General features: G+C 47.7%; 1 protein-coding gene across 2 annotated transcripts in view; it reads left to right on the top strand.

Annotated features, from left to right (window-relative positions):
* FIGNL1 (fidgetin like 1) overlaps positions 1–21,714 on the top strand; it is a 57,389-nt gene extending 35,675 nt beyond the window's left edge. For both annotated transcript variants that reach the window (XM_069613413.1, XM_069613414.1), the window contains exon 2: positions 18,735–21,714. In XM_069613413.1, the coding sequence (XP_069469514.1) occupies positions 18,745–20,814 (2,070 nt within the window). In that variant the 5' untranslated portion in view covers positions 18,735–18,744 and the 3' untranslated portion in view covers positions 20,815–21,714. The remainder of the gene's footprint in view (positions 1–18,734) is intronic.
* Positions 21,715–21,931: the final 217 nt, after the last annotated feature.

Below are 21,931 nucleotides of genomic sequence, written 5' to 3'. Positions count from 1 at the left end.
GCGACGCTGCTCTTCGTGATGGCATGCGTGCTCCCCCCAGGAAGCATGCACATCATCACGAATGTCATGCATGCGCAACACGACACCAATCAGGACGGAGCCCATACGGTCATGGGACCCCTCGTCCGCATGTAGTGGAGAGGCAGATGACGTGGGCCTCCCCCTACCTGCGGACGGGCCTGGGACGGGGCATCCCTGCTGGTGCATTGTGGTGCAGTCACAGGGTCAAGGACAGCGACATGCACAGGCCCCTCCGCGGTGACCTGTGCTGCCTCCTAGCCCTGGACTGCACCACTTGCACCTGTGGTACTACCCCCACCAGGCCCCATGTGCGGCTCAGTAACGGGCTTCTCCTCCTCTGTGGAGACCACCAACCTGGATGTCTCTGCACCGTCTTCCGCCATTGCAAGCCCCTGTGGGGGCTCACCCGGCCCTTCCGCTACAGCCGTAGTGGCAGAAGCGGCACCAATCCCCTCGCTCCCGGATGATGACAATTCCTGGGAGGGTGGCTGGGCCTTGCGTCGCCGCCTGGTGGGAGGCATCCCCACCGCTTGGCTCCACAGCGCTGTCTCCGCCCTCTTCTTCACTCAACGCTGCATAAAGGGAGACATAGAACACAAGCATCGGGGTACAGTACAATATTCCCCTGTACAGGAAGCAATAACACATGAGTGGCACTGTCAAATGTCACTTCCATCCTGTCCCTCCACAACACATGGATGAATGCACGCAACACACATGCAGAAACGGGCACAGCGCCTGCAATCGACATCAGCATCCATGTACATGGGCCTCTTTTAACCAAAATGTTGCCTTAAAACTCACATGCATCATGGCTCATACTGATCCCATGCACACACATCACCGGAGGGTCATGCATCATGGCTTGTACACCACAGACACAGTGGATGCAACAGTGACCGCACTGCATGAGTGAATCTGCACATCATCACGGACATGTGTCATGCATCCATGGCCTTTCAAAATCATACTCGCACTTCTCAGACACACACATGTGCACCATACATGTACATGAGAGCAGCACCCATCCCTCACCCCCCCTCCAGGTCCAAGAACGGAGACTGGCATGCATTCATGTGTGCATTCTGCATACTGCTCCCCATGTTGCATTGGAACACATGCACCATCCATGTGGTTCACACATTACTGGTCTCACATGCATGACCATGATGTCCCTGCACACACACATCCATACATGGCCTATGTCACACATACAGGCAAGGATCAGACTACCAGCACACTGCAACATGCCCTGTCTCACACAGCAATGCTTGGCCACTTACCGCTCAACTCCAGACGGATCTGCCTCCGAAGGATCTGGGCGTGGAGCGCTTGGCCTACGCGTTCCAGGACCCTCATCTGGATGTTGCTCATGCTGACCCGGCACCCCTCTGCATCCTCTGCTTTCACTAGGCACCGGGCCTTGTAGAGTATCCTGGACCTGAAGTCCTCCCAGCGCTTCCGGACGTGCTTGATGTTGCGGGTTGCCACCCTCTCCGCGTTGATGGCAACCACTACGTCCTCCCAGATCCTCTCCCGTCCTTCCTTGTTGGCACGTGATGTTCCCGAAGAGGGCATCATAATGCCCCAGGACATGCTCCACCAGGACACCAACTTCCTTCTCACTGAAGCTGGTGGCCCTCTGCCTCTCTGGCTGGGGGTCGCCAGTGGTCTCAGATGGTGTTTGCCCCGACATGGCGACCCCCGAGGCAGGCCTGGGTGGCCAACTGGGTCCTGGGGCTTTCTGTTCCAGCAGGGGTGGACACAGCAACTGGACCCCTGCAGATGGCTGACGTGCAGGCACCAAATAGCAGGGCACGTGGGCAGCAGGCAGGCAGCAGCAGATGGCTGGTGGGAGCGTGCTCAGGGCTCTTGGGGGCAGGAAAATGGCCTTTTAGGCAGGAGCATGGTCTTCCGTGTGTTTTCGCGTGGCCAGCTTGATACGGAGTGATTTGGCACGTGAAAAAAGTGCACGTCAGCGTGAAATCCGAGGAACGGCCCTTAGCGCGTAAGCGACGTTACGTGCGCGGGCGTTCCCCACAACACAGGTGCATAGTGAATCAGCATGTGAGAAAACTGCACGTCACCGTGCTATTGGAGGAAAGGGCCTTAGCGCGTAAGCGACGTCGCACGTGTGGGCTGGCTTAAAAGGTACGAGTATCACGCTATTTTCTTGTACGTGCGTTTTGTGGAGAGCGAGCGGGTGATTCTTGTACTTCTTGTCGGTTCACACGTGATTACTTCACAATGTTTCCAGTTCGTACTCCGTTTCCTCAGACTGCGTTCTTTTCTTCTTATGGCTGGGGTGTTGCCAACGCGCGCACGCACGTCTTTTTCACATTGTTTTTCAAGGCAGACGGTGAGTCGCGCACGTCTTTTCCAATTGTGGTTGCCCCAGTGTGTCGCGTACCCCTTCAGAGGTCATTGTAGGCTGTGTGTAACATGCGTATGCTTATTTTTGTGTTTCTGGGTGCCACAGCGTAGTGCGGGTTCATTTTTCCACGCACATGGTCTACCAGGGGTTGCGTGCACATGTACTTTTGTTTTTGGGGTTCCTGTGCGTTGTGTGACCCGTCATCTTCCCCCAGGGGTCACAGACAGCCTTGCTAGAGCACTAGGGTACGAATTCCATCTAGTACCCTACCCCTTTCACCCCAATTGCGCAGTACAATTGTTTACTGCAACTCCCATACGCACAACAACGTCAGAGCCATGGTTGGGAGGCGACCAAGCAGTAAGGGAGGCAAAGGTGGCCGATCTCAAAGAGGTGGGCGTGATGGGCGCGGTAGGGGACGTGGCCAGGATTTGCAGGGTGCCCCTAGAGCCCCATGTGTGGAGGACCAATCAGGGCCACCTATGCCCCCCCCCAATGGTTGTGGGAAACCTAGCTGACACCATCACCAGGCCACGTGGATCTGGGGCAGCAATATCATCTGTTGCCCAAATTAGCCAGGGTGGGGAGGCTGCATGTGCAGCTGCAGCTCAATCCACCCCAGCTCCGAGTCTCCCAGCCGGGACAGTGTCGGACCAGGTCCATCACACCGACGTTGGCCCTGCCACCATCACCCTGCAGCCAATGCCTGCACCAAGACCTTTGGTCAGTGTGCCTTTACAGGCTTCAAGTACCCAGTCCACCTGCGCTTCTGCCCCTACTGACCAGAGCGGCGTAAGCCACTCTGGATTCTCACCACCTTACAAGAAGAAGAAGAAGAAGGGTGCTCTTGCACTACAGGCTGAGACCCCAGACACGGCTACAAACTCCGGCACGTCAAGGAAGCCTAGCTTCAATGACGCAGAACTTGATGCACTTGTGGCCTATGTATTGGCACATAGCCGTGAAATGGTGGTGACTGCAGGCTGCAAGAATACGCCTGCTCAACGTAGGGCCCACTGGCAGACCATCGCGGACCACATTAGTGCCCTTGGATTTGTGAGGCTCACAGCTGATGATTGCTACAAGCGGTGGAATGACCTGAAACGCAGAGCAAAGAACAAGCTGGCTTCCAATCATGCCTCTACTCTTGTGACTGGCGGTGGGTCTCCACCAAAGGACGACCAACTCACTGAACATGAGTCTGTTGCTGGAACCTTCGTCACAGAGGAACAGATCCAAGGCGTGGGAGACCTGCCAGATTGAGGCATTGTCCGGTGAGTGCCCATGCATGTGTGTGTAATCCATGTGTATGTTGCTTGGGTGATGTGTTATGATTGAGTGCTAGGTGAGGGTGTGTACTCATGAGTGGTATGGGTCACCCATGTGCTTCCTCCAAACCAGTCACCGGCCTTGCATTTGGGTATGACAGTATCCCTTCTGACCACAGTGGCCAATTAGCACCACATTACTGCACTTACCCTTGAAATGTCATCTTGCAACAACAATGTTCGGAATTTTCAGTGTTCATGCAGCCTGATTGTTTCAATAATCCCATTTTTGCAACACATTTTTCTGCCCTAATGCCACATATGTGACATGCTTCTGTCATAGATTACACCCCACAATGTCCCACATTTATTACCATGTTATGGGAATGATTTACCATTCAGGCTGATTGAGTAAGTGCCTGCTCACATCAATTTTTGTGGCCTGTTTGAATGTGGAACATGATTGTTGTTTCGTGTCATGTTCAAGTGACCAACCATTGATGTATCCATCTGCCTGCCATCACTATATAATTGTACACTGGATGTGTTGCAGTGTGTGGCACATGCGCGTTTTGTCACACTGTTTTGCATTTTTCATCTCATGTCCATCTCACATGGATGGGTGACAGTACTCATTGACTAACATATGGCTGTACTTGTCAAATGTACCATGGCTATGCTACGTGCCATCTGTGTGCTGGCATGTGTCATGTATGTGTATTGGACATGCCACTCACAGGCTAATGTGTGATGCCAGTGCTAACCAGCATGCAGCAAATGTGTTGCTTTTCCATCTTGGAGTCCTCTGTGTCTGCTTTTTGCCTCCCCTTCCAACTCATTGACAGTGCATGCATGCCAGGGTTATAGTCATGTGGGACATGTGTAATTCATGTACTGGATCTCTGGCTTGTCAGGCCTATGTGTGTGCTATGGTGCTCATGCCTGTTTCCATTTGTTGTCTTTCATGTTTTTGCAGGTGATGACACACTTGATGCTGTTGGGGTGGAGGAGATGGTGCAGACCCAGGAGGAATCTCAGCCACAACCAGGTACCAGTGGAGGACGTGGGGTGGTGGTGGGTGAAAACCCAATCCTCTTGCAGACCATACTGTCCACGGGTGTCTCTGGGTGCACCTCCCCAGACCTCTATGATTCAGGTGCTGAATCAGAGTGTGAGACATATGTGGCATCGCAGGTGAGTGTTACTGGGAGGGATGCTGTTCTGACCAACCCACCTGCACCAGGGGGAGCCCCTCTATGGGGATATCGGTGTTGGTAACTCCGCCTTTGGCTGTTACGGATGCAGGGTCACGCTCAACAACATCTGATCCTGTTCCTGGGCCAGCAGATCAGAGGGGGAATGCAGTCCTGCAGTGCCAGCACAGCAAGGGGCAGATCGCCTTGCCCCAAACAGGTGTGGTGCCCGCCAACGCGGTGGCCATACGTCGCCAGGCAATACTGTATGGGAAAACTCTATCTACAGTATAGCAGCACAACAGGGAGCATCGGTTGAAATGATGGCTCAGGCAATGGAGAGGGTGGCCACTTCCATTCTCTCCCCTTAAAGGCAGATGGATCAACAACAGCAGGCAACAGACTTCATTTGCCAATAACACAGGGAAGACATGTTGGCGTCACAGGGCCACAGAGAAGCCCTGAGGTTCGAACTCCCATTTCCTCAGGGAGACTCTGGGTGAACTTGAGGCTTCCTGAAATTTTAGGTCACAACAGCAGCTGGAGCAGCTCACACGTTCACTCTCAGCTGAGCTCCAGGCAACACGATTAGGAGATCCGGGCATCACGCGAGGCCATGCATGCAGAAATGCAGGCAACCCGTGAGGTGCTGCATGGGGATCTCCGTACTATTTGTTTGTTTATTTATTGTGCGCACCGGACCCTGGGGTAGCAGGGCGCAAGAGAACAAGGAAGTTTACAGCTTGGTTACATACATTACAAGTTACAGGTTACAGAGCATGTGGAGTGGCCATTACTTGACTTTACAAGGTAAAACAAGTGCAGACAATCAATCAAATCCAAGGCGAGCGAGCAATATAGCAGGTCGGTAGAGAACGAGCAATATAGCAGGTCATAGCGTGTCAGGTGAAATGTGAAGTACATGTAGAAGTGCAAGGGTAGAGAGTCATTTAAGTCTCATTCTCAGTAAGCCATTTTATGGAGTTCTTTCTGAAGTTGTTGAACGTTTGGTTAGCTCTGAGTGCATGAGGTAGGGCGTTCCATAATTGCGCTGCCTTGACTGGGAAGCTGGATCCTCCAATAGTGGCTAGTTTAAATCTGGGTACTAGTAGGCAGTTAGGGCTGACTGTCCTTGTAAGTCTAGTGGGATTTTTTCTGTTGAAGCGTTCTGAGAGGTAGCGGGGGGCTTTGTTGTTTAAACATTTGTGGATAAGGGAGGCAGATTTGAGGTTGATTTTTTCTTGGGTGGATAACCATTTGTGTTTACGTCTTATTTCTGAGATATGTACTCTTCTAGGGATACTTAGTGCCGCTCTAAGTGCATTGTTTTGGAGCACTTGGATTCTATTGATGATTTGTTTGGTTGTCCCTATGTAAAGGGCGTTGCAATAGTCTAATTTTGATAAGATGAGGGCTCTAGCTAGGATAAGACAGCTGTCATCTGATAGGAATTGTTTCCCAGCTCGTATTAGTTTGCATGTATAAGCCGTGGATGAGGCCAATGCGTTCACCTGTTTGGTAAAAGATAGTGTCGCATCAAGGTAAAAACCTAGGGTTTTTACTTCTCTAGCGACTTTGATGGTGTTACCATCGATGATGAAGGCTGAGTAGTTTTGGTTGAGTTTGGAAATGCGGGCTGCCGTACCTAGGATGATGAGCTCTGTTTTGTCATCGTTCAAGCATAGGCCATGGTTGGCCATCCAAGCTTGAACGATGCTGTAGACTCTGTTCACCAAGGCCAGATCTTCAACGTAATCCCCAGTAAGTGGTAGGAGAATCTGGGTATCGTCTGCGTAGTTAGTATAGGTGATACCCAGATTATCAAGATCGTCGAAGAGTGGCTTAGTGAAGATATTATAGAGTGTCGGCGAGACACAGGATCCTTGGGGCACTCCGCAGGTGATGGGAATCGGGTCTGCTGCCGCTGCGGGGGAGAACACCCTCATGGTCCTGTCACTAAGGAATGACTGTATCCAGACTATAGCTTCCCCTGAGAAATGGGCCGCCGAGTCCAGGTGATTGCATAGGACTCTGTGGTCCACCAAATCAAAGGCGGCAGATAGGTCTAGGAGGAGGAGGAGAGCTAATTTGCCCTGGTCTCTGAGTGAGTCTATTTGGGCCTTTAAGTCGATAAGGGCAGTTTCTGTGCCGTGTTGTGGACGGAAACCGGATTGGCGGGTGCCAAGGAGATGGTTCATCTCAAGGAAGTTCTGGATTTGGGTGTATGCTATCTTGTCTAATATTTTTAGTAAGAAAGGCACCGTGGTGATGGGTCTATAATTTGTAGGAATGTTGGGGTCCAATGTTTGCTTTTTTAGAAGGGGGAGTACCCAGGATTCCTTTAGATTACGAGGGATGGTGCCTGTAGTGAAGGAGGCATTAATAAGTTTTGTAATGAAGGGGGCTAGATCTCTAGCCGCGTCCTTGATCAGTTGTGCAGGGCATTGGTCACCTTTGCAATTAGAGGGTTTAAGAGTCAGAATGGTCTTCTCTACCTCAATTACCGAGACCATGGAGAAGCGGAATAGGGTAGATTCTTTGGGTGTGGGAATTTTGTCCAACGGAGGTCGAGTTGGTAAAGAGGCTTTCTTTAGGGCAATTTTGGTTTGGAGGTTGACCACTTTGTTGATTAGTGCCAGTTGTATGTCTGTACACCAGGTTTTATCTTTGATGGAGTCATCCTGTACTGCGATAGGGGTTTCCAATTCTTTTAAGATGGAGAATAGCTCCTTCATACTGGAGTTGGCTTGGGTGATCCTGTTATTGTAAGTTTCTTGTTTGGCCAGGATAATATCTTTTTTGTATTGCGAAGAGATGTTTATTAGGTTGGTTTTATTTTCAGCGGTCGGGTGCCGGTTCCATGCTGTTTCGCATTTTCTCTTCTGTAGTCTTAAGTTTTTTAGGTGGGGTGTAAACCAGGGGTTCAGGTGCTTTTTTGGTTTACTGTTCCTAAGTTTGAACGGAGCAACTCTGTCAAGAGCAGAGGACATGGCATTATTGAATTCATCCACTAGGGTGCCTGGGTCAGTGTGATCGGGAAGAGAATTCAGTTTGGGTAGGATATAGGGCAGAATATTAGCAGCTGTGATGTTTTTCTTGTTTCTGGTTAAGGTGGGTATGGCGGGCGTGGGTGTAGAAACTGTGGGTCTTTTAGTATTGAGGGTAAAGGAGATAAGATGATGGTCTGACCATGTTTGGGGGGCAATGGCTGTTATAGAATGGTTACAGTTGTGACTGGCAATCCAGTCAAGGGTTCTTCCTTTGGTGTGTGTGGGAGTATTCACGATCTGCGTGAAGCCTAGTTCCGAGAGGGTATTGGCTACAGCAGTAGCCTGGTGGTCATTGAAATCGTTGAACCCTAGGTTGAAGTCACCTAACACTAAGGTTTGGGAGGAATTTTTTAGCTTCTCAGAGATAACAGTGGTGATATCTTCATTGAAAGTGCTAATGGGGCCGGGGGGTCTATAGAGGAGGTAGATATTTAGTGTTTGAGAGTTGGCGGTGGGTAGTTTGATGGAGAGAAGCTCACAGGATTTGAGGGAAGGTGTGGAGGTGATTCTCATAGAGAGATCAGATTTGGCGATAATTGCTATTCCTCCACCACGTGCGTCTGGTCTGTCAGCTCTGAGGATGGTGTAATTTTCTGGGACTGCCAGAGTGAGTGCCGGACCTGCTGCCTCGTGAAGCCATGATTCGGTAATGGCGATGAAGTCAAGGTCATTTTCCCGTATGGCATCTGCTATGTCGATAGCATGAGCGACTAATGATCTGGCATTGATTAAGGCAGCTTTTAATTCAGGTTCTGGTAGCGAGAGAGGGAGATTGGCTGTAGGTTTGTGAGTTTTATGGTAGAGTTGGCTACTGGGAGGGGCGGGGGCTGCCAAAGGTCGAAGAAGTTTGGGACGAAGGTGTTCCAGGTTGATGTTATATTTAATGATAGGTTCGAATATTTTGGGTAGTCGAGCACGGAGTCTAAGGTTCCTCTGTGCTAGGTTGCAAGGTTTGGAGATAGGTTGTATGTAGGCTCCTGGGCCCTCTGTGGGCAGAAGTGTTGGCATGGTCATATAGATAATGGTGAGTATGACTGTCAGATTGGTGAGCGATGCTTGGTGGGCTGGGTTAGGCAGGAAGGAGTACATAATGTTGCTACTAGATAAACTAGGGAGACTAGACTTGGATGCCGTAGTTGGATGCTGGGCAGAGTGGGCTAAGTGCAGTCATCAGATACTAGACGAGATAAATGCAGCAGTCAAGAACTAGGCTAAACGCAATAGTCAGATACAAGTCTAGAACTAGGCTAAAAGTCTAGAACTAGGCTAAAAGCAATAGTCGGATACAAGTCTAGGGCAGCAGTCAAATACTAAATGAAGATAGGCTAAATACAGTGCTAGGGGTATTTGTGCTAAGTGCGTCAATTGTGGGTGGAAAGTGTGCTAGCAAAGGATGACTTGGCCCTTTCAGCGTTACGGAGGTCTCTATGCGACCATAGGGGACGACGCAAAAGTACAGTGATCTCTAGGCGACCATAAGGCACAATGCAATAGTACAGTGGTCTCTAGGCGACCATAAGGCACAACGCAATAGTACAGTGGTCTATAGGCGACCATAAGGCACAATGCAATAGTACAGTGGTCTCTAGGCGACCATAAGGCACAATGCAATAGTACAGTGGTCTCTAGGCGACCATAAGGCACAACACATTTAGGATTAGATATAGCCCGCAGGCTTACCTCAAAGGACAAAGAGTCTCAGTGTTGCTCCTGCAGTGGGGTTGCTGTGGGGGAGCTCCTACTCTGACCCCGGAGCGTGACAGTCAGGCGTAGCAGCTCGGAGCAATAACGGTGGAAATAGTCAGTGTCCGAACAAGTAGTTCATTCTAGTAGAAGCTGGTCGAAACATATGTGCCCGCAGCGTCCCGGGGCTCACAGGGGAAGAACAGGGCCTTTTTCCTCTGGCCTTCTTCCGGAGCCGGCTTCCGCCTACCGGTGTAGGGGATTGGCTCAAATATGCAGCTAGTTACTTGGCAACGCTACACAGCCTCGTTTTCAGGCCGCGTTGCGACCGCCATTTTGGGGTCAGGCCACATATTGTGACAAAATGGTGGATCGTCGAGGTGGCAGTGTGCAAATGCACAGGAGGGGCTCAAGTGGGCAGCAGGCCTCAGGATGCAGGCGCACAGTGGGTAAAGGAGGCTAGTTAGCCATACACTTGCCTCATCAAGATGGATATTTCCGAGATTGCTGCTTCATGATGGTCAGGCAGCATGCGTAGAGTATTCCGGCGGGTGCTTCGGGAAGGATGTGCTCGTGAGGGGCAGGGAGGGGCTCCAGCCCTCTCACCCTTCGTGGGTGCAGCTGAAGTGGGGCTCACTGGGGAAGAACAGGGCCTTTTTCCTCTGGCCTTCTTCCGGAGCCGGCTTCCGCCTACCGGTGTAGGGGATTGGCTCAAATATGCAGCTAGTTACTTGGCAACGCTACACAGCCTCGTTTTCAGGCGGCGTTGCGACCGCCATTTTGGGGTCAGGCCACATATTGTGACAAAATGGTGGATCGTCGAGGTGGCAGTGTGCAAATGCACAGGAGGGGCTCAAGTGGGCAGCAGGCCTCAGGATGCAGGCGCACAGTGGGTAAAGGAGGCTAGTTAGCCATACACTTGCCTCATCAAGATGGATATTTCCGAGATTGCTGCTTCATGATGGTCAGGCAGCAGAACCAGACCTTCCAGACCTGCATGCTTGCTGCCATGGAGGACCATACCAGGGCTTTGCGTGGGCTGCCTCCCATAGCACGGCCACCTCCTGATGTAGCAGCAGAGGGTGAAGAGAGCGACAGCAGTTCTCCCACATTAGCGTAGCCGTGCAGGCCATGAGCCCATGGAGGTTTTTTTTTTTCTTGCAACATCCGCGCAGGTGGGTGTTGGGGTGCACCCTGTCCTCAGACCTCCTGGGTGGCCTCCCCCGGCCTCCCTGGTCCACACATGGCCATTTTTTATTATTTTTTTTTAAAAAAAAAAGTTTTTCCAGTGTGTTGCCTTGTGTGGCTCCCGTGGGCATCCACTGTGTATTCCAGCTGGGCACATGCAGGTTTGTCCTGTCTTTGGGTTAGATGCTTGGGTTCCTGAAACACACACCACCTCCTGCTTCCCCTTTCCATGGGCTTGCAAAGGGTGTGACCAAGTGACAGTGACTTATACAGTGGCATTGGGCTCCCATGAGCTGTGTGGGCAGTCTGTAGTCAAAACTGTGTGGACATCCCTACTGGGGATTGTTGTTGGATTGAACACTGCATGGTGTATTGATATGTGCTTGTGCATCCATGTCTTTCTCCTTATTCACATGTACCTTCTTCATGTCTTCACAAGGCCGTCTCCTTTGCAGATGCAGTTCATGTTGTCTGCAGTACACTGACACATTTGCCTGACAGCAACACTCTGCAGTTGGAAGGGGTCGATGTGCTGGCTTATTCAGGTTGTGAGACTTGCACTGTTTTGATTTTGCACTGTCATATTTTGCCACTGTTTCATCCTGTGTTGCTGTATTGTGTTGCTGGTAAGTATTTGTTCATGTGTGCTGTTTCTTATTGGTTACTGGGAGCATATTGTCTGTGGCCTGTTTACATGTGGGACAGTGCACTTTGTGACACTTGTGTCATGTGTTGTGCATTCATTTGGTTGCTTTCACATTGCATGACATGCCATGGTGTGTTGGGTAGCTGAGATGCGGAGGGGTTGGGTGACATGGCACTATTTTCATGTTGTATTTTGCAAGGGCTTAGTCATTCATGCAGCATGAATGTGTGTCTTTTTGTCACAGCGCATTGGTTGTATTTAAGTAGGTAGGGATGCACACAATGTAACACTTCCAGGTGACCAATCTCAGGCTGGTATGGTTGTGACAGTTGACTGTCCCTTATGTCATCATCATTGATTGTCAGCTGGTATGTGCCAGGGCTGTGTGCACTCCACAGGGGTGTGATTGTAGGTGAAGTAATTAGCCACCAGCTGTGTATGGTGTTCCTCACCACGTGCCCTTTCACCTCCCATGCGCAGCAGCCGTGCATTTGGTTGGGGATGTGGGGGCACCACCATGTCCACCCGCAGGCCCCGGCGGGTTGCAACGTTGTGCAGGACACATGCTGCCACTATGATCCTGCACACTACTGGGGGCGCGTATAGCAGCTGCCCACCAGAGCAGTCCAGGGAGCGAAAGCGTGACTTGAGCACTCCGAATGTGCGCTCCACTATGCCCCGGGTTGCAATATGGGCTGTGTTGTATCTTACCTCAGGTTGTGTGGTGGGGTTCCAAATTGGAGTCATCATGTGGGTGCTCAGAGGGTAGGCACTGTCCCTTGGGGAGGTGATGATGGGTATTATTAGTGGGGTTGTTACATTACTCAGTATCTGACATGCATGCATTTGCACAGGCATTCATACTCACCAAGTAGCCATGTATCGCCATGCCGCCCAGCTTCTAGGTCCCGGTTTTGGGGTGATATTCTGAAAATGAAACTATCATGGGGCACCCTGGATAGTTGGCATATACTGAGGTGATGATTCCCTTGGCATCACATACTACCTGCACGTTGATGGAATGCCAGTGCTTGCGGTTTCTATAGATGTGCTCAGTTTCCCTGGTGGACGTAGAGCCACATGGGTGCAATCAATGGCACCTAGCACTTTGTGGAAGTGTGCCACCCGTAAAAGTCCTGGACGGCAGCCTGCCTTTCTGCAGATGTTCTAGGCATGTATATGTGCCTGCGGACTGAGGGGCGTGCAGTCATGATGGCCAACACCTGGTGTAGGCAGCGTGACTGCGTGGCCTGTGACACCCAGCCCCCCACTATGGCACTTGTACGCTGAAATGAACCAGTGGCCAAGAAGTGCAGTACATTGAGCACCTTTTCCAAGGAGCTCAGTGCTTGGGAGTACAGGGTGGGTGATGTGAGGTCATCCTCCCACTCACTCACCAGGTCGTAATATGTGTGCTGGAAACCTGTACCTCCCATAAACCTGGTCATCGGGCATCCCAAAAAGGCTGGTCCTGGGTGTAAAAATTCTGGGCCTGGCTATCCTCCTCCGGCGGTGTCCCACGACCACTGCTGCGAGGAACGGTATATTCATCGTAGCGTCTGAGCTTGTTCGTTGTTTGCGCGCACTTTTATGCTGTGCGGGGCCGCGTACGCCTGCTTCCTGCTGGCGTACCTGTTTCCGGATTAGCGTGTCTTTTTTGGCGCATGCGTTTCCCCTGTTCGATTCCATGAATACGTGTTGTAGGCGCGCGTGTGGGCGTTCCGTGCATTTACCTCCTGTACTTCCCCCGTAACGCCCACATTTTCACGCGTTGTTCCCCATTCCGCGTGTTAGGCCCCGCGTTCCGCCCACTTTTATTGTGCGCGCTGCGCTATGTGCGCTTTCTCTGTGCGCGTAGAGCACGGCGTTTCATGACGTGTGCGCCCGCGTGCGCCACGCACTATTTTCGCGCACATCTCAGGATTTACACGCGCACAGACTTCCATGAATCAATGTGCGTGGCTTTTGCACGCTTGTGCTGCAATTTTCGCGCTTGCGCTGCGATTCGCATGCTTTCGCACGCTTGCGCTGCGATTTTCGGCGCACATTAATTCCATGAATCGGCCTGAAAATGTTTTGTTAATCCCCATTTTTTAAAATGTATTTATTTATTTTTAATTGGTAGTAAAACACTAATTCCCATGGGATGTTTTTTAGGCAAGTAAAATATGTAGTTTGAAGCTAAATCATATTACACGGCCACGGTACTGGCCGTGTAGTGATGGTTAAGTTGCTGTTTCCATAGGAAGAGCACTTTTTGGACGGCCTATAACTCCGCTACCCCTGGACGAATCCTCACCAAAAGAAGTGTATGGGCTCTCTGGATTGTTTCTGCAAAGTTTGATGATGTTTGGTCCAGGGGGGGCAAAGTTATAAGAGGGGTCCCAAACGTCTTTTTTTTCCCATAGACTGAATGGAGGAAAACTTTGCGCACGGCTACAGGCCAAACCGCTGGACGGATTTGCACCAAATTTGCGGCAGGGGTAGGGGCTTGGTTGCGAAAGCGTGCTTTTATAAATTATGTGACAATCCGTCCAGTAGTTTCCTTAAAAACGAACAAAAAGTATGTCTCTAAAAATTAGTGGTATCTATGTCCGCTCCACGGTCACTCTTCCCTGTTTGCTCAGTGGAGAAGATTTCAATTGGCTATTCCGTGGCGTGCTGCCCGTGACCATGTTGTGCTTTCACCGATTGGTTGTGCCACAACGTGAAGTGCGTCATAATCTTTCGATATGGCCGCCATGTTTACTTCGTTTTCTGTTGTACGCGGTCATCGCCGCTAACATACATAAACGAAGAAGACACCAATGCACTTGTTACACTTATGGAACACTGTTTCGAAAGGTGAGCGTTAATGAAATGTGGCAGTAGAAAGTCAAACATTGGTGTATTCTTGTTACCAGTGTCATACGGTACAGTGGGACTTGCTACTCATTGTACGACATGAACTGACTGCGTCCATGTTAGAATACATAAACAACATTACTGCGGTCAGACTGGCGGGAATCTGAGGCAGCCACCTGCACTGTTCCGTACACACAGCACTTCTGCACGTGTACGGGAGTAGCGGTTCTCATGAATAGCTGCTGATATGTTACAAAATGACAATGTATTTGCATTCGGAGTGAAGGTCACTTAATTTTCTCTTTTCTCAGTACGGCCATATATTTGTCGGCACCCATAAGGGTCACTTGTTTTTTGACCTTGAGCTACAGGGAAAAAGCAGAAAGAATGCAGGGAGTAACAGTTTGGAAAACATATCGTTTGATAAGGTTATGCTTCAAAAACGTTTTTAAGGAACATGAAATATCAGTTCCCGAAGAGGCACTCTTCCAAATACCCTACTGTCTGACTGTTCCGAACGCTATGGAGACGGTCGACATTATGCAAGTTTATTTTTGACGCCTGTATACCGAACTGGCATTACATTTTTAATTTCGAAAAGAAAAAAAATGTATTATTGCTAATGAATTACAAGGTTTCTGTGCCGTTTAAATTTTTTTTCCCATTGTGGAGATTGCACATTGTCGCCGTTTGTAGGGTGCCACTACATTTACCCAAATTAAATTAATATTTAGTAAAAATGGTATGTGTTACAACTTTGGTTTGTGCAGAGGTTGCGTATTTGTGCAGAGGTTACGTATTGATACACGTTTTATTTCCCCTTTCCCGCTCAGCTACTTCCAAAGAAAATGTTTATTATTAATAATGACGTACCCCCTTTCTGCACCGTTGACATTGTTTTCCCCTTTATGGGGATTGCATATTTTCTCCGTCTGTAGGGTCCCACTACATTTCCCCCGATTAAATTAATTTTTACTGAAAATGTTATGTATTACAACTTTGGTTTCTCCAAAGGTTGCCTATTGACACTTTATTTCCCCTTTCCCCCTCAGCTACTTCCTTCCCTATTGTGATTGTCATGGATTGCAGCTGCCGAGTGACGGCTTTTTTAACTGTCAAATGCAACTGTTCGTCACCGGTTGTCTGTGCATTATAATTCAGTGGGATGACCGTGTCGGACCTCTATGTCCTTACGCTGGTGTCGCCATAAGGAGTAACATTCCATCCTTTCTGGTAGTGTAGATCACAGTGATTGACGTCGTCTTGCAAATCAATGTACGAGGAAAACGACTACTGTGCCGACAACTCATACTTTCTGTGTGGGAAAAAAACGTGGCCATCACCATTAACCTTTTCATTGTCGACCCATGAGACAAACTTACTATTTCTATGGAAATGTGAATAGGGCGATCATTTTTCACAGTTTATTGTGAAATAAAACTACTTTACTAATTGCATTGGGCGATGATTTCGCACAGTTTATTGTGTAATAAAACTACTTTACTGATTCTTAAATGTTAAGTGTTTTTTTTCACAAATTTACTCTCCTATTTCAAAATGTGACGTGCTTACGTTGCAGGTCGTAATGTGTTCTTTTTAGGTGATGCATCACGGCACGTAAGTCCTTATGGACGCATTTGTTTATGCTGCCAAGGAACGTTATGGAAAAAGGTATTGCATACCACTTGCTTTGGCTACGTGAGGGTCAGGCCCATCTCATCTGCTTTAGTGCCGTCGGGCCAATTTCTGTCACCCAGATGCCCCATTAACCAGCATTAGGTCAGAATGATTAGTATATTTCTAAAAGAGGAAAAATGAGGTAAGGTGCACTGAAAGTGTTTGCTGTATAGAAATGTTTGTAAAATAATACATGGTTACACCCTCCCAATACACATCTTCACACCTTTCGACCTCTGCCTCTTACGAAATTATGTGTCGAGAGGTGAGTGGTAGTGGTGTTGCTTGCAGTATTTCTGACGTGATTGCACTTGACATCCGAGTTTGTTGGGATTTTGTGCAGACGTAAGACCTACTAGTTTGCGTTTTGTACGCATATTTTTACAAAAGAAAATACTGTATGTACAACACATGTATGTACAGGTCATTGCCAACGACCGAAAAGGTCCGTGTTGTAGTGTTTTGATGTTTGACAAGTGTCGTCATGTACATAACAAATCAACGGTACAGCTTCCGTCTCTGAGGGGTAGGCTCTAGGTATGGTCAGTGGCCACAATGTCGGGGATGTGGGTACTGGCCATTACTGGAAGGGACAAAACATTGCATTGAAGTCGCCATCTCCACCAGGGACTGGCTTTCTGGTAAAGGTCTTGCTCATAACGACATATTTCACAAGGAAGAAAAATGTGGTCCTGCCATTATGGTCACACGGTTTCATTTTTACTTTCTGCAGGCTGTAATGGAAAGCGAAGAAGGGTTTCTATCCAACACCCGTCTTCCCTTTCTATGGTGGCCATCTTGGAAAAACGATTTGTTTTCTTCAGCCGGGAACACCGGAGGCGTTCCGGTTGGAGACAAAAAAATCCTCTTTTTTGATATCACAGGTTACTGCTGTAAAATCTCGATTGCTAATGGCATTCATCCCCCATTTTTTGGGGAGTAATGGGGGTTAATGATCCAGAGACGTCGGTATGCACTCTTGATTGATTGTATTGTGCTTCAAACTTGGCCTGTGGAATTCTGCGCCGGAAAGTTTGCAGTTACAAGTTCCTAAAAGAATATACAATGTACTTCTCCACTATCAACAAGACACACATGTTATTGTGAAGTGTGTATGTGTTTTCGAACACGCCCCAATGCTGTGCGCCAGCATATGATGATGTGGAATTCTTCGGAAGGTGGGCAGTTAATTCAAATGTTCCTTTACAGTATGTAGAAACATTTTGTTAAGGTAATGTTATGATTCAATTACACTATTAAACGCCTATGGAATTCAGTGAAAAAAACTTTAAGGGGACGTTATGGTTAAGTTGTTGTGGCAAAAACCTGCACACTTCACTAAAAAAAACTTTTCCAGCCTGCCATTATGGCTCACATTACAACCTAAAAACCCCTGAAATTCGCCAGTTATGGTAGGCTAAGCACCCACTCCTGCCATAAGCACTGTGCACTGCTACCACTACCACCCAGAACATGAAAGATGCCATCACAAATGACATCACTGACGACATCACATGTTTTGCCCCTTTGTTTTTCTTCACTGTTATACTGGGACGTTATAGTTCACAGTAAAACCGAAAAACACTTGACAATCCCTAAATATGGTACGCTAAACAACCATAACTCGCGCCACCTACGTGCATTCAAATTCCCTTTAGATGGCAATAATTTGATAATGTTCGAAAACCTCCCGATCAACTGGAAACACAGTGGAGAAACATGTGTAGAGGTCCCAAATAGATGTTGATACTATTTGTGATTAAGAGGCCCAAAATTGGAACACCTCACTTTATGACCAAGACCCACCAATGAGGCAAAACGGCTCTTTAATTAAATGGATTTAAATCTTTTCAATAAATTGCAAGCTGGCGCATACTGGATGACCTTTTCAAGCAATGAATCATTATACTAATATTGGGTAGCCACAATAATGGGACATTCCTTTGCTGACAGCTGCAAAACTATAGACATCAAGCCAGTGAGTTGCCAAATTGGTTGACCATTGCCTGCAATTTCTTTTGCACTATTCAAACACATAAGCAGGCTCGACAGCCCTTTAGGGCAATTCTCAAAATGCAGACACAACATGCTATAGTGGGCCCGTTCTTTTGTTGTTTTTTTTTTTTTGGTGTCAAAGTGGGCCAGTTTGATGAGTTCCTTCACTGCACAGCTAGTAGTTTTGACCAATGTTTCTGAACAAATATTTTTAAAAATGCACATTTTTCCAAAACACTACCCGCTTTGGTACTACTCAGTCTGTCACAAAAGGAACAAGATGTCATTTGCGACTGTGGGCCACCTTTGTGCCCAGTCAGTTTTATGTCCCAGTCCGACCCCCGCACATGGGAATTATTGAATGACCCTGTGCTGGAAAACAGGTTTCCTTTTTAAGAACAAAACCGTTTGCCTTGTCCTCTTTTTTAAGTTCGCATGTGACAGACCTCACCTCCTCCTGTTAATCATGCATTCTCATTGCCGCCTTTTTTATGAAAAACGCAGGTGGAATCTGGTATGGCTCCTCCAGGAGGGACAAAACTTGGCTGGTGATGAGGTCGGTTGACTTTTTGCTCTGTAAAGATGGGCCCTACTTTTCACCTGATGCTGTGCAATATTTAAAACATGTATGGGCATTTTTGGTGGTACTACCTCTCGAGAAAGTGAAAGCTAAAATATTGTATCAAAAGCGTTGCTATGCTTCCTATAAAAAGGTACCGCACTTGAGATATTGTGTTATATGAACATTTTGCATACTGCTTTTTCTAAGGCTCTTCTTTTTATCGTTGGCTGCAGAGCTTACAGAATGCAGACGTCTGGCACCAGCTCGGCACACCTCAACGAGTGGCAAAAACTTTATTTCACCATTACCTCCGACAACTGTTCACCTATTGAGAAGGCAGACGCATACCGCGCACAGCTCTCACTGATTCAGCATGCGTGTGCAAACTCCGACATTTCACAGGTTTCCGCCGGCAACTTGTTCAAAAAGTATGCAGAGAGGTATTCAGCAATTATTGACTCTGACAATGCAGAGACTGGCTTGAATAACTATGCCGACAGTGTTCTGGCTCTGGCAAGATGTCAACGAAATGACAGTGACAAGTGGCAATCCTCTTTGACAACCAGTAACATTTATAAATTGCCCAGCGTGCAGAGGATGATGCAAGATGGCAAAAAAAGCGCAGACTTGCAAATGTCCTCAGCAGGCGCCGCCCTGCTAGTTAGTAACAAGATCAATTTCTGCAGTAACCCAAGTCTTCAGAAGCATAATGTGAACATCGGTGATAGCAAAAGTCGGTGCCAGGCTACCTTTTTGAAAAATCAAAGACCTGGTATGTCAGAGGCACCAGCCTCCTCAAAAACTACCAAAAACGATGTGCTCCCCGCAGTAAACAGACCTCAAAAGGATTTCCCCGGATCAGCCGGGCTCTCACTTGGGCAACCTAGTAACAAAGAATTTGGCACAAGTCCCCTGTTTATAAGTAATGAGTCGGGTGCTAATTGCTTCACTAAACAACCAGGGTCATTATCCTTTGGGCAGAATCTCCTTTCTTCAAATAGCTTGTCAACTGGTACAGGAATTCCTAACACTGGAAAGAGGAAAGCGTTTTATAGTTCGAATGATGACTGCAATACAGGAGGTCCAAGCCATGGGTTTTACAGCAATAATGAAACAAAGCACTTTACAGGAAATGGAAACCAAGCTGATGAACCAGCTATCAGGAGTTTCAAAACTGCCAAAGAGCAACTGTGGGTGGATCAGCAGAAAAAGCATAACCAAGCACAGCGCTCTGCTGCTGCCTCATCTTATGGTGGTGCCAAAAAATCCTTGGGTGCGGCTCGATCTCGGGGATTATATGGAAAGTTCATTCCACCCATACCAAAACAAGATGGTGGGGATAACTATGGAGCAATGCAAAGCAAACCTTCTCAAGCCGGTCCAGCTGGCCCTGAACTGCCTGTGGATGAGCGCTTGAAGAACATTGAGCCAAAGATGATTGAGCTGATCCAGAGTGAAATCATGGACCATGGGCCACCAGTGAACTGGGATGATATTGCTGGCCTTGAATTCGCTAAGACAACTATAAAGGAGATTGTAGTTTGGCCAATGTTGAGGCCAGATATCTTTACAGGCTTGCGTGGTCCCCCAAAAGGGATTCTACTGTTTGGCCCCCCTGGCACTGGTAAAACTCTCATAGGCAAGTGTATTGCTTGTCAATCTGGAGCCACCTTCTTTAGCATCAGTGCTTCATCATTGACATCAAAGTGGGTTGGAGAAGGAGAAAAAATGGTTCGTGCACTGTTTGCGGTGGCGCGATGCAACCAACCTGCAGTGATATTCATTGATGAAATTGATTCTCTCCTTTCTCAGCGAGGGGAAGGGGAGCATGAATCTTCCAGACGCATAAAAACCGAATTTCTAGTGCAGTTGGATGGTGCCACTACCTCCTCAGAGGACCGCATTCTAGTAGTGGGAGCAACAAACCGACCACAAGAAATCGATGAGGCTGCACGAAGAAGAATGGAAAAGCGTTTGTATATTCCATTACCTGAGTTTTCTGCAAGGAAGCAAATGATAGTTAACCTAATGATGAAGGAAAAGTGCTGCTTAAGTGACGATGAAGTTGAAACTGTAGTCCAGCATGCCGAAGGCTTTTCCGGAGCAGACATGACACAGCTTTGCCGAGAAGCCTCTCTTGGCCCTATACGTAGCTTACAGGTCATGGACATCTCAACCATCACTTCTGATCAAGTGCGGCCTATTGCATATGGTGATTTTCAAAATGCCTTGCAAACCGTGCGACCCAGTGTATCCCGAAAAGACTTGGAGCTGTATGAAAACTGGAACAAAATGTTTGGTTGTGGCAGATGATTGACCTTCTATAATTTTTAGAGAAGTCCTTCTCCTTCGCATGAGCAAAATAAACATTTTGTATTTTTATAGCTGCTCATCTTGCTATTCTAGGGCTCCATAAACTTGGAAACACTGTTTAAGTATATACTAACTCCATTTTATTGTCATCATGTTAAAATGCAAAATCCTTTGTGTTTAGCTGAGTTGCCCCATTACTGAAAGAAAGGGTGGCAGGGTTTTTGGGCTTTTGACGTGGTGTAAATTCCAAGTTTCATCTGGTTCGTCTTTGCATTTTTATAATGGCTAATTCCTGCAATGTGGTTTTTCAATTCTTCCGGTATAGTCTTAATGCACAGGAATCATTTAACAAAGTAGTGTATTACTACAAGTATTAAAATTAAGAAGTCAATTAAAAAATAATTAGTCCTTCTATATAGTGATAGGCTGGAAATGTCAATTCTACACCACAATCTGTTCTAGCCGTTTGTCTTCCGTCTTCCGAGAGACAAGAAAGCCTGATGCCCCACAGCACTTCTTTATCAACCGTACATGTTGCCAGTAAGCCTTTGTTACATAGTAATATGGGAGACCTTGTTCCAATTTACCTCCAAAAAATTATGCAGAGTCTTTGCCATTTTAATGTAATTGGGTACAAGTGAGGGATCCTCCAATAAAACTTGTAAAATACAAAAGCACGATTATATGTGGCTTAAAGGAGGCTTTAAGACCTAGATGGTGGGGATAGACCTTTCCCAGCAATTAGTTAAAGGCTTGTTGAAAAGGCAAGCAATTGTGAAATCTGCGAGGATGCGATTCTGATTTTCTGAGTTTGGTATTTTCTAAACTTTTTCTTACCTGTTTTTCTTGAACTTTGTACACATTAGCAATGTTTGTAAATAAAATGTTTTTTACAACGTATTTCCTATCATTGGCTGTCTTGAAAATTTTAAAAACATAATTTGTTAACAGATGTCTCAGGTCACTGATAACATGTACAAAAAACACTTTGGTTCTCTCTCTCTCTCTCTCTCTCTCTCTCTCTCTCTCTCTCTCTCTCTCTCTCTCTCTCTCTCTCTCTCTCTCTCTCTCTCTCTCTCTCTCTCTCTCTCTCTCTCTCTCTCTTGTTTTGTGCCAC

This window comes from Ambystoma mexicanum, chromosome 5p (assembly GCF_040938575.1).
Source record: "Ambystoma mexicanum isolate Mex_15411 chromosome 5p, UKY_AmexF1_1, whole genome shotgun sequence".
Taxonomy (NCBI): Eukaryota; Metazoa; Chordata; class Amphibia; order Caudata; family Ambystomatidae; genus Ambystoma; species Ambystoma mexicanum.
The sequence above is the reverse complement of the archived record's forward strand: the minus strand, read 5'-3'. Positions and strand labels throughout refer to the sequence as shown.